Here is a 13702-nt window from a genome sequence, read left to right on the forward strand (position 1 = left end):
TTTCAATAAATTTCAGGGGAAACTTGTTCCAGTGTCATTCCAAAATACTTGTTTTAATCTGTTGATTTGGGAACCATAAACAAAAGTCTAAACAAAATGCTGTAGTATTCTTCCTTACCTTTAGTCATAAACGTCAAGTCATTATGAAGGAGGCAAAAACAACAAAGTAATAATATTATATGACTTGTGTCAAACCTTAAGCTGTTGACACCAAACGTTTTCAATTGTTTGAACACTGTGGAAACCAATACCATTTCCATGGATGGTATACGTAATACATCCACTTTCTGAGGGTGAAATCTCTTGAAGAAAGGCCAAAAGGATGAGCAGCTTCAGGGTGAGGTACCTTAGATTACATGACCATTTATACAGTTCTTTGATTCCTATCCATGACTCCATGCTCTCCGTTTGTAAGAGAAAGAAATGAAAGGATATGGTGACATCAGAAAACTAAAAATAACCTAAGTGGCAGAGAGGTTCATGAGCTAGTCAGGATAGGAAAGGAGCTGAGAAAGTGTACAGGAATAAATATGTATAGTTGAAAAGACAGAAGGAAGTGAACAGAAATAAATATGTATTTCCCTTGCCATGTTGACTGACACTGAGTTATTGCAAATGGTCTAGACAGGGTTTTGACAAGCTGCCGTATTTTTTGTGAAGTAAGAATTATGTTTTGAAAACTTTTCTTTTTCTTTTTTGTAGTACATAATAAAAATTAGATTGCACTGTACAGTAACCAAAAAATTCTTTGTGATCACAACTAGAAACATATCATGAAATATTAGTTTGAGTAAATTCCGGACATCATATAAGTGATCCACCAATAACAAAGTATTTTCTGGAAAAGCCATAAGTACAGCTGTTCTGTAGCACTCACTAGCTCTGTTACTTCTCAAGAAAGATAGCAGAAGTATGGCAATACTGCAGCCCAATTGTTGATTGTATGACAGTTACATATCACCTTATAAATTCAAACAAAATATGTACATAATTTAAAAATTTACAGACATCTTATGTATGCAATGTATCATATCTTCTGCAATGTGTAAGAAGTCCAAGGGGTTCCCAGTGTAGGAATTTTGAGTGCACTCTTTTAACAATGTGTCTGACAGTCTGTCTTGGGGTGTCACAGATGTGTCCTGCAGTTGTAGTCTTTCCCCATCTGTATAGGAGGTCACCTCAAAGCAGTCCAATAAATTTTATCTCTGCACCAAATAAAAAACTTGAATTTAGAGCTTTTTAGGGTCAATGTTTTTTATAATTGTCAAAGAATGAAGGGAAGAAACTGGCAGGTGCAGAGACTGCAGCTCATTAGCATATAAAAGCAATATACACTCCTGGAAATGGAAAAAAGAACACATTGACACCGGTGTGTCAGACCCACCATACTTGCTCCGGACACTGCGAGAGGGCTGTACAAGCAATGATCACACGCACGGCACAGCGGACATACCAGGAACTGCGGTGTTGGTCGTCGAATGGCGCTAGCTGCGCAGCATTTGTGCACCGCCGCCGTCAGTGTCAGCCAGTTTGCCATGGCATACGGAGCTCCATCGCAGTCTTTAACACTGGTAGCATGCCGCGACAGCGTGGACGTGAACCATATGTGCAGTTGACGGACTTTGAGCGAGGGCGTATAGTGGGCATGCGGGAGGCCGGGTGGACGTACCGCCGAATTGCTCAACACGTGGGGCGTGAGGTCTCCACAGTACATCGATGTTGTCGCCAGTGGTCAGCGGAAGGTGCACGTGCCCGTCGACCTGGGACCGGACCGCAGCGACGCATGGATGCACGCCAAGACTGTAGGATCCTACGCTGTGCCGTAGGGGACCGCACCGCCACTTCCCAGCAAATTAGGGACACTGTTGCTCCTGGGGTATCGGCGAGGACCATTCGCAACTGTCTCCATGAAGCTGGGCTATGGTCCCGCACACCGTTAGGCCGTCTTCCGCTCATGCCCCAACATCGTGCAGCCCGCCTCCAGTGGTGTCGCGACAGGCGTGAATGGAGGGACGAATGGAGACGTGTCATCTTCAGCGATGAGAGTCGCTTCTGCCTTGGTGCCAATGATGGTCGTATGCGTGTTTGGCGCCGTTCAGGTGAGCGCCACAATCAGGACTGCCGTACACCACTGGTGATCGTCGAGGGGACACTGAATAGTGCACGGTACATCCAAACCGTCATCGAACCCATCGTTCTACCATTCCTAGACCGGCAAGGGAACTTGCTGTTCCAACAGGACAATGCACGTCCGCATGTATCCCGTGCCACCCAACGTGCTCTAGAAGGTGTAAGTCAACTACCCTGGCCAGCAAGATCTCCGGATCTGTCCCCCATTGAGCATGTTTGGGACTGGATGAAGCGTCGTCTCACGCGGTCTGCACGTCCAGCACGAACGCTGGTCCAACTGAGGTGCCAGGTGGAAATGGCATGGCAAGCCGTTCCACAGGACTACATCCAGCATCTCTACGATCGTCTCCATGGGAGAATAGCAGCCTGCATTGCTGCGAAAGGTGGATATACACTGTACTAGTGCTGGCATTGTGCATGCTCTGTTGCCTGTGTCTATGTGCCTGTGGTTCTGTCAGTGTGATCATGTGATGTATCTGACCCCAGGAATGTGTCAATAAAGTTTCCCCTTCCTGGGACAATGAATTCACGGTGTTCTTATTTCAATTTCCAGGAGTGTATCTTACATTCCTGTAAGCCCCCCCCCCCCCCCCCCTCCTTTCCACTAGTGGCCTCATCCTTCACTAGTCCCTGTCTTTTACCCCCTCCCCCTTTCTCTGCTCCAGCTACAACACCACAAAGTCTTCTGTTTTGCTAATGCACTCACTACTCTCTTTCCCCTCCTCTATTTCTCTCCTTTTCCACTCCCCTACCCCCACAAACTTCCCAACTGCACCTAGCATCCCTATTCTGTCCCCACCATACTCTTGCTTTCTCCCACAAGCAGCACTGCAACCTCCCCCACCCTTACCATGCTGTCCCTAGTTTCCTCCTTACCCCTACCACCCACAGATTGCTTCTCCCATCAGGCCTCAGTGGCCAGACACAGTGGTGATATGTGTGTGAATTGTCTTGTGTGAATATATATGTGTGTGTGTGTGTGTGTGTGTGTGTGTGTGTGTGTGTGTGTGTGTGTGTGTGTGTGTGTGTGTGCGTGTGTGTGTGTCCTATTTTAGAAGAAGGCCTTTGGCTGAAATCTCAAATGTATAACAGTCTTTATGTTTTGCCTGTCTGTGACTCAACATCTCCTCTATATGGTGAGTAGCAATCTATACTTTTCACAATATTGTCATTAAAGCAGGTGTACTTTTGGAGTTTAGTAAAAACTGAATAAAAAATATTATTACAATTCGTTTTAACTTGCATATCGAAGATTCTAGGGCTAAGATTTCAGAGTGTCATCACAGCAAATTTATAATTATGATAGATATCATGCTTTTTCATGTAATAACTCTAAATGTACTAAAATTACAGATTCTGTTGTGAGCTCCTTTACTGAAAATTATTATGGCAGTGCGTTGAATTACTTTCAGCAATAATCTGTGATGTACTGTCCATGCAAAAAGTTTTGAGATTGACTTTATTCCTAGAATATAAGCAGTGTCATTGCAGTGACTACAGACAGATTCACATGGTCTTAAGAACTTTCTGTGTGTTGCACTCAAGTGAGGAAGACTATGTATAACATCTGAAGCATTAAAAAACCACCATCTTAACTTTTCTTTATTTTTTATCACTCCTGTCTCCAAACTTTTTGGACTGATGGGGTATGTAAATATGAAGATTTTTATCTATTGTTAATGTAATTTTAAATTCTTATTTTTGTGTGTTGTTGTCTGGCTTCATATACATTATGGTAAGTTTTCTGATATGTAAATTATTTATCATGCAGATGATGAAACTGTCTGACTAACTATGGACAGATCACTACTCAGGAAAGAACAGAGGTGCTGAGCAGTAGATAAATATACGTATATATATAGAAAAGACAGAAAGTTGCTTAGCTTTTGAACACAGTTCTTCAGCTCTAACACACACACACACACACACACACACACACACACACACACACACACACACACACACACACATGTGTGCCCACATACCCACCCAACTGCACACTGTATTTTCCTGATGCTACCATTTGAGTCCGTGTGTGTGTGTGTGTGTGTGTGTGTGTGTGTGTGTGTGTGTGTGTGTGTGTGTGTGCATGTGTGCGTGCATGCGTGTGTGTGTGCATTAGCTATATGATCAGAATCTAAGCAACTTTCTTTTTTATGTGACTATTTCTACTCATCACCACTACTATTTTGTGAGAAGTGATCTATCCTCATATATAAGGGGCAGTCAAATAAAAAGAATACAGATGGAAAAAAGAATGTAAACTACTTATTATTCCAAAAGTAAACATGATAGGTGTTAATACATTTATCACACCAAGAGACATAATGGGCAATGCCTTCATGAAAACATATTTGTGGTTTTCTTTGTGGTTGCCTACTGAACCATGATTATGCACAGCTGTGCACCTCATTGACTGAAGCAAATTGACAGCCACAAATGTCTTTCTTCAGGGCTACAAAAATATAGAATCTGCATGGGAAGAGACTTGGACTGTATGGAAGATGTGTAAGGGCTTCCCAGTGAAACTTCTGCAGCTTACTCAAAACAACATTGGCAATAAATGGGAAACCTGGGAGGCCCTCACACATCCTCTGTAAGTTCCTGATCTCTACCCAAGTGATTTTCATCTTTTTGGAGTCCTGAAGAAAGGCATTAGTAGCCACTGATTTGCTTTGGGCAAAGAAGTGCTCTTCTGGGAACAATCATGGTTCCATGGGCAGCCACAAACATTTTTCCATTAAGGCTTTGGTCATTTTGTTTCACAGTGGTATAAATGTATGAATAGTTAGAGTGATTACTTTTGAAATAATGAACAGCATACTTGCTATTTTTCCATCTGTCTCATTTTCATTTTACTGGCCCTTCTATAAGTTATATGTTTTCCTGATTTTTCCATGAACATTAGTTAACTTTCTGCAACATTAAATGAATGAACAATATTTCCAGGATCCCTATGAAGATTATGATGCTGGACTTTATGCTGTTCAGAATGGACATGCATGGGGACTACTTGAGTTTGCTTCTAATTTCTCTCATAGCCTCGTTAAAAGGATTAATGAAAATCGGGAGGCTGAATGGTATGAATTAGAAGGCAGTGATGTAAATGTATGGATGGATATGTCAGGTGAGTTTTCATTATTCTTGTATTTCCTTTATTTCTGATCAAAATTATCATAATAGACAAATGCAAATGTCACAAACAATGGATCAGAATAAACAAGAAAATATGTGTTTGTTAAATCTTATTCTTAATATACCAAAAATTGCTAAAGTATTATCATTATCTGTCTTGTTTCTGCATGCAGATAATATCAACTTTTGCAAGATTTTTGTTCCACTGTTATTGCATCTTTTTCACTGAGCTCTCTGATCTTCTTTTGTTAAGTCTCACTCACTCTTTTTTCTCCTTGTTTATGTTCTGCTGTCACCTTGTCATTAGATGGTTTCTTCTACAATTTCCTGTGATAAGATGCCTTTGTCACTACTGTAATTGTGCTCATTTGTACTTCTGTATTTTTAATTTGTTGCATGTTAGTTCTATATGTTTGTGAGAAGAGCTTTTGACACGTTACAGTTTCTGAAATGATCAGATTTTTTTAGATTAATATTTTTACCTTTATAAAATAATAATTTATTCTATCTGAAAAAAATTGTCCCAGTTTATAGTTTAATATCAGACTAAAGAAGAATTTTCACTGACCTAAGCTCACAAAATGATGATACTGGTATGAAGACACACAGATTTCAGTACAATCAAGCTGATTAAGATGAGAAATTGTTATTGTCTTGCATAGAACTGGTGATTATGAATACTGGCAGCAAAAATGAAAAGGAATAATTGGATGGAAAAGTAGAAAAACTGAGAACTCAAATAAACGATTTGTTGGAGAAAATAGTTTTTGTTGAGCAAGAAGTCACTAAGAAGATTAATGAGTAATATGAATGATGCTACTGCTTGGATCAGTTAATGTTTTGAGTCATTGCATTCAAAGAAAGCTTATAAAGAAAATACAATAAGTGGAAGGAAGTTGAAAATATTTTACTGTATGTTCTTAGGTGAATTTATTCAAAATTGTCATTTCAGTGACTAGTAGCAAAACAAAACTTACACTGCAGTAACAAGAATTCATTATAAGTAGAAGCATTCATGACTGAGCAGCACAGCAGAAATATATACTGTGTAAAATAAATATATCATTGTGCCCTGCAGTGTAAATTATTATGAAACTTCCTGACAGATTAAAAACTGTGTAACAGACCAGGTTTCAAATCAAAACTTTTGTCTTCCATGTGCAATGTTCTTACCAATTACATTCTTGAGGCACAGTGCACAATCTACAATCACTGCTTCAACTACACTACCTCTGTCCCAGTTCCCAAACTTTTACTTTCCTTATTCAAACTTTCTGAAAGTAGGAAACTAGAGGAGAGAACAAGTACCATTGACACTGTAAATGTAGGTTGTGAGTTGAGCCTCAATAGTTCAGTTGGTAAGGGCATTACCCAGAAAAGACAAGAATCTGGGTTTGAGTCATGTTCTGAAACACAATTATAATTTAACAAAAAGCTTTACAGTAGTTTAAGCAGGACAGAATTGGGTATCCACATGTTCTTTCTTCGATATACAAAAAATAAATAAATAAACAAATAAAAATTGAAAGACAACATATACGTGAAAAGTAATTTGCATAGAAATCGTATGAATCATGTACTGAAATGAGTATTGGGACAGATATGAATATGTACTGTCAAGTAAAAAGTGAGATACTAAGTGTGTATGGAAAGCACTTTCAGTTCAGAAGACAAGTAAAATCATTAATAACAGGAATTTTATAAAGGTATTTAGAGAAATAGTTGCCATATTTTCTAACATAATCAGCAGGCTTTACAGCACTCAATGCCCACTAGTTCACAAGGCTGCAGGTGCTCTCCATAAATATATTTGTAATGGCACATAATAATCTTCCTTTTGCCTTCTCATGTTCGTTCTTATCAATCAGTGTCTCATTCCAAAACCTTTATTGCAAAGGACAAAACAATTTGAAATTGACTCTACCAATTCTGGTGTGTGGCTGATGTTTCAGCATCTAAAATTTATTGTCACACAATGTACTCTTCATATATACAGCCACATTAGGCCATGTATTCTCATAGAGCACCCATACCCAAAACGAGAAGAGATATCTACAGTAGTCTGATCCCATATTCTGATCCCATAACTGCCTTCAACTGCTTTACCAACATGTTACTGTAGTGAGCATTAGGCACAATTAGGCCCTTCTCCTGCAATTGCACCAATATAGGGCCATAAAGGTCCTAAAGACCATCAGCATGACTTTACTAGTTGATCCCCAGATCATAAATTTTTTTCCCAGACTTCCATTATATTCATTGTTTCTTATTCTGTTGTGCATAATGGGACTTCCAGGATTCATCATCTGACACAATCTGATCAAGGAAAGCATCTTCTTCATGCACGTAATGATCGAATTACTCCTGGGACCTTGTCTACTCAACACACCTGTGATTATCAGGCAGCTTCTTTGGCACCCAACAGTTACACATTTCCATGTAGCTAAGATTGCTATGAATACTGTATACAGGAATTCCTGTATGCGGATCTGCAACTAAGGTGGAATTACTTAGCAATTTCACAAGAGTCACATTTACCCAGGTCCACAGTTATTGATGAACATGGGAGATGTTCCTGTTACAGTAGATAATGCTTGCACTGCCTGTAATCAAGCTGTCAGTAGCACCTTATAATCCTGTGTGGTTTGTGTTAGAAGTTATAGTTCAAAAATTTTCAAAGTCCGATTTGCACATGTACCAGGTCCCAAGTTGTCACCACTTTTTTTTTATAATAGGCATTATACTCTCACAGCAATTGAGTGTATTTACAACAAGAGACATGTACATGATATTACTAGGAACAGTGCAAACTATCTTAAGTCCATTTCTCCAATCGAAATTCCGTCCAAGTTATATCAGTTTTCCATATGTCACAGAATCCAGCAGAATAACACTGTAGCCAATACGATAACATTCATATTATGCTCTCCACAGATAAATTCTTGCATATGATTCCACCTGTCAGATTTCACCAGTGGCATCATATTAGACCCAAAGATTCAACAGACACAAGATTTCAAAATGGTGACCAATACCCGCAAACGTTTCCATGGTGCTGAAATGTAATCATGAATTATAAAAACATGGGACTTCTTAATAATAAATATACTAGCTAACCATCATTGGAAAATGGGATTCTGGGTGGGGAGAAATTAGTGTAATGACCTCAGAATTGCAGTAAAAGTAAAATATAGGAACTGCAACAGAGACAGTAATAAGATATAGCTATAAATCATGAAAATAACAAAATATAGAATCAACAAGTAGAACTGAACAATATAGATCAAGCAGAGAGTGCAAAACCAAAAAAATAAAGCCTAAAAGTAATAACACTAAAAACATAACAAAATCATGAAAATAAGGAAATGGAATTGGCAACTAGAATTGAGCTATATAGTCCAAGTACATACAGCGCTGCCAAAATAGTAAAGTCCAAGTACATACAGCGATGCCAAAATAGTAAATCCCAAAAGAAATTGCACTACACACCTAACAAAAAATCAGGAAAAATAGTGAAACTTGGGATCAAAAATTAGAATTAAACAGTATAGCTTAAGTAGGCTGAGTGATACCAAGAACTTAAATCCTAAAAGAAATTGCACTACGCGTCTAATGAAAAATCCCCAAAACTAAAAAAAAATCAGTACTGAAAAAATAAGTTCAAGTGTATAACACAATGAAAACACCAACAAAAAAAATCAAGTAGTTGGTTGGAGACACAACACTGTTGTTACAGGTAGCCTGCAAAAACAGTTCATAGTTGCTGGCCACTGATGAATTGTGTATATGATTCGGGTTAACCCACTCAGCATCAGTTAAAGCCTGAAGATGGTGTACTGAAGCATCAAAACTGGTAGCCATATAATAAATAACATCGTAAGGATGGCTATAGGGGTTCCATTTTATTACCTTATGTTATGCTCTTCACTGTACTTTTCTTCTCCAAACAAGACTCATCTTCTTCCAGTATGACCCCCAGTCAGTTGCAATTGCAACCTATATCCTCAATTATTTTATTGATGTGTTCCTATCTCTGTCTTCCTCTACAGTTTTTACCCTTTATAGCTTCTCCTAGTACTGTGAGTTTATTCCCTGATGTCTTAACAGATGTTGTATCACCCTGTCCCTTATTCTTGTCAGTGTTTTCTCTATATTCCTTTCCTCAGTGATTCTACAGAGAAACTCCTCAGTCCTTATGTTATCAGTCCACCTAATTTTCAACTTTCTTCTGTAGCACCATATCTCAGATGCTTTGATTCTCTTCTTTTCCAGTTTTCCCACAGTTCATGTTTCACTACTACATAATGCTGTGCCCCAGAAATACCCTTTTTGCCAGTCTAGTCTGTTTTTGATGTCTACCTTGCTGTGCCGAACACAGGTTATTTTGCTTCCTAGGTAGCAGAATTCCTTAATTTTGTCTTTCTTGTGACCCCCAATTCTGATGTTAAGTTGCTCACTGCTTTCATTTCTGCTACTTCTCATTACTTCTGTCGTTCTTCAGTTTACTCTCAGTCCATATTCTGTACTCATTAGACTGTTCATTCCATTCAACAGATCCTGTAATTCTTCTTCACTTTCGCTGACAACAGCAGTGTCATCAGCAAATCTTATCATTGATATCCTTTCACCCTGAATTTTAATCCCACTCATGAACCTTTCTTTTGATTCCAGCATTGCTTCTTCAGTGTATAGTGGAACAGTTGAGGTGGAAGACTACATCCCTGTCTCATGCCCTTTTTAAGCCAAGCACTTTGTTCTTCATTTTACAGTCTTATTGTTCCCTCCTGGTTCTTGTAATACTGAATATTACCTGTGATCTCTGTAGTATACCCCTTCTTTTCTCAGAATTTCAGACATCTTGCTCCACTTTACATTGTTGAACACTTTTTTCAGGTAGACAAATCCTATGAATGTATCTTGATTTTTCTTCAGTCTTGCTTCCATTATCAGCTGCAACATCATAACTGCCTCTTTGGTGCCTTTACCTTTCCTAATGCCAAACTGATCATCATGTAACTGATCCTCAATTTTCTTTTCCATTCTTCTGTATATTATTCATGTCAGCAACTTGGATGTGTGAGCTGTTAAGCTGATTGTGCAATAATTCTCATACTTGTCAGATCTTGCTGTCTTCAGAAAGGGTGGATGGTATTTTTCTGAGAGTGTGATGGTATATTACCACTCTCATACATTCTACACACCTATGTGAACAGTTGTTTTATTGCCACATTCCTCCCATAGTTTTAGAAATTCTGGTGGACTGTTATCTATATCTTCTGTCTTATTTTATATTAAGTCATCCAAAGCTCTTTTATATCAAGTCCTCCCTCTCACAGAGGCCTTCAAAATATACATTTCCACCTATCCGCTTTTGCCTCTGCATTTAACTGTGGAATTCAAAAACTATTGTTAGCTGATGACACAAGCATACTTGTAAAACTTCCAAACTGAACTAAATCACACACAGCCCACATAGTAACTGACTAGGTGTATGACTAGTTTATAGCAAATTGGTTCATGTATACCTGTTAAAGTGAAGCAGCATCTTCATGTACCTTTTTTAGACTGAAGTCAGCTGATAGGTATCCCTGCTTAAGGGAAGTCTCTTTAACAAAGGAACCACTTTCGCCAAAGCTTAGGTATCCGATTAATGAGGGAATTAGTATATTTCATCAAAATATACAAGGTATTAGAGATAAAGTTAGTGAACTGCTTATAGATGTTGACTCTGGAATTATTGGTATATCTGAACACTTCTTAAAGAAGGAGATAATTCAAAGGCTTCCTTTACCAGGATACAGGTTGGCTGGCAGCTTTTCTAGGAGTGGGGGAGTAGCCATGTACGTGAAAAACGGTATCTCATTTGAGTCAATTGATGTTTCAAAGTACTGCACTGAAAAGGTGTTTGAATGTTGTGCAGGTGTGGTTAAATTTAGTGGAGCTAAACTTCTAACTGTTGTTATTTTTAGATCCCCAGACTCCGATTTCACAACATTTTTTCTAAAGCTAGAGGAGGTTCTTGGTTCACTTTATAGGAAATACAAAAAGTTAGCTATATGTGGTGACTTCAATATTACCGAGCGAGGTGGCGCAGTGGTTAGCACACTGGACTCGCGTTCGGGAGGACGACGGTTCAATCCCGTCTCCGGCCATCCTGATTTAGGTTTTCCGTGATTTCCCTAAATCGCTACAGGCAAATACCAGATGGTTCCTTTAAAAGGGCACGGCCGATTTCCTTTCCCATCCTTTCCTCACCCGAGCTTGCGCTCCGTCTCTAATGACCTCGTTGTCGACGGGACGTTAAACACTAATCTCCTCCTCCTCCTCCGACTTCAATATTAATTGTATAAGTGATTGTGCAAGGAAAAGGATGCTGGTAGACCTCCTTAATTCATATAATCTTATGAAAACCATATTCTTTCCAACAAGAGTGCAAGGGAACAATAGAACAACCATAGACAACATTTTTGTTCATTCTTCATTACTAGAAGGGCATTCTGTTAGCAAAAAGGTGAATGGCCCTTCAGATCATGATGCACAAATTTTAACTCTAAAAGATTTTTGTGCTGCAACACATGTTAAATATAGTTATCAACTTCTTAGGAAAGTTGATCCAGTAGCTATAGAGACCTTTGTAAACCTTATCAAGGAACAAGAGTGGCAAGATGTTTATAGTGCTGATACAGTAGATGATAAATATAATGCTTTCCTCAAGACTTTTCTCGTGCTCTTTGAAAGTTGCTTTCCATTAGAATGTTCAAAACAGGGTACTAGCACAAACAGGCAGCCTGGGTGGCTGACTAGAGGGGTAAGAATATCCTGTAGAACAAAGTGGTAATTATACCAAAACGTAAGAAACAGTCAAAATCTAAATGCAGCAGCCCATTACAAACAGTATTGTAAGGTGCTTAAAAAAGTTATTAGGAAGGCAAAAAGTATGTGGTATGCAGATCGAATAGCTAAGTCTCAGGATAAAATTAAAACCATATGCTCAGTCGTAAAGGAAGTGGCTGGTCTGCAGAGACAGGTCGAAGATATAGAATCAGTGCATAGTGGGAATGTCTGTGTTACTGATAAGTTGCATATATGTACAGTATTTAATAATCACTTTCTGAACATAGCAGGTGAACTAAATAGAAACCTAGTCCCAACAGGAAAAAATATAGCGCTCGTAGAAAAAAGTGTTCCGAGACTGTTACCTGAAATGCTCCTCCATGATACTGACAAGAGGGAGATTGAGTTAATAATTAAATCACTAAAGACCAAGAACTCTCATGGATATGACGGGGTATCTAGCAGAATACTCAAGTATTGTTCTATGTATGTTAGCCCAGTACTTAGCCATATCTGTAACTTTTCCTTTAGGAGTGGTCGGTTCCCTGACCGATTAAAGTACTTGGTAGTGAAGCCACTTTATAAAAAGGGAGACAGGGATAATGTTGAAAATTATAGACCTATTTATATGCCATCGGTGTTTGCTAAAGTTATCGAGAGGGTTGTATATACAAGGTTACTGGAGCATTTAAATTCCATAATTTGCTGTCAAATGTACAGTTTGGTTTTAGAAATTGTTTAACAACTGAAAATGCTATATTTTCTTTTCTCTGTGAGGTTTTGTATGGATTAAATAAAAGGTTGCAAATGCTAGGTGTTTTCTTTGATTTAACTAAGGCTTTTGACTGTGTTGACCACAAAATATTACTGCAGAAGTTGGACCATTATGGAGTAAGGGGAGTAGCTTACAATTGGTTCGCCTCTTACTTTAAGAACAGAAAGCGGAAGGTAATTCTCTGCAATATTGAGAGTGGTAGTGATGTTCAGTCCCAAAGGGGCACTGTTAAGTCGGGTATTCCCCAAGGGTCATGCTGGGGCCACTGCTGTTTCTTATTTATTTAAATGATATGCCTTCTAGTATTACAGGTGATTCAAAAATATTTCTGTTTGCTGATGACACCAGTTTGGTAGTGAAGGATCTTGTGTGTAATATTGAAACATTATCAAATAATGTAGTTCATGAAATAAGTTCGTGTCTTGTGGAAAATAATTTGATGCTAAATCACAGTAAGACTCAGTTTCTACAGTTTCTAACTCACAATTCAACAAGAACCGATATTTTGATCAGACAGAATGGGCATATTATAAGCGAGACGGAACAGTTCAAGTTCCTAGGCGTTCGGATAGATAGTAAGCTGTTGTGGAAAGCCCATGTTCAGGATCTTGTTCAGAAACTAAATGCTGCTTTATTTACCATTAGAACAGTATCTGAAATAAGTGACAGTTCAACACGAAAAGTAGTCTACTTCGCATATTTTCATACGCTTATGTCATATGGTATTATTTTTTGGGGTAATTCTTCTGATTCAAAAAAGGTATTTTTGGCTCAAAAACAGGCTGTTTGAGCTATGTGTGGTGTAAGTTCGAGAACCTCTTGTCAACC

General features: G+C 38.6%; 1 protein-coding gene across 2 annotated transcripts in view; it reads left to right on the top strand.

Moving 5' to 3' along the window:
* Nucleotides 1-13702, top strand: part of LOC126251308 (ABC transporter G family member 23) — a 341716-nt gene that overhangs the window by 296369 nt on the left and 31645 nt on the right. For both annotated transcript variants that reach the window (XM_049951635.1, XM_049951634.1), the window contains one exon: nucleotides 5080-5257. In XM_049951635.1, coding sequence (XP_049807592.1) covers nucleotides 5080-5257 — 178 coding nt within the window. The remainder of the gene's footprint in view (nucleotides 1-5079; nucleotides 5258-13702) is intronic.

The sequence above is a fragment of the Schistocerca nitens genome, chromosome 4 (genome assembly GCF_023898315.1).
Source record: "Schistocerca nitens isolate TAMUIC-IGC-003100 chromosome 4, iqSchNite1.1, whole genome shotgun sequence".
In the NCBI taxonomy this organism is placed as follows: domain Eukaryota; kingdom Metazoa; phylum Arthropoda; class Insecta; order Orthoptera; family Acrididae; genus Schistocerca; species Schistocerca nitens.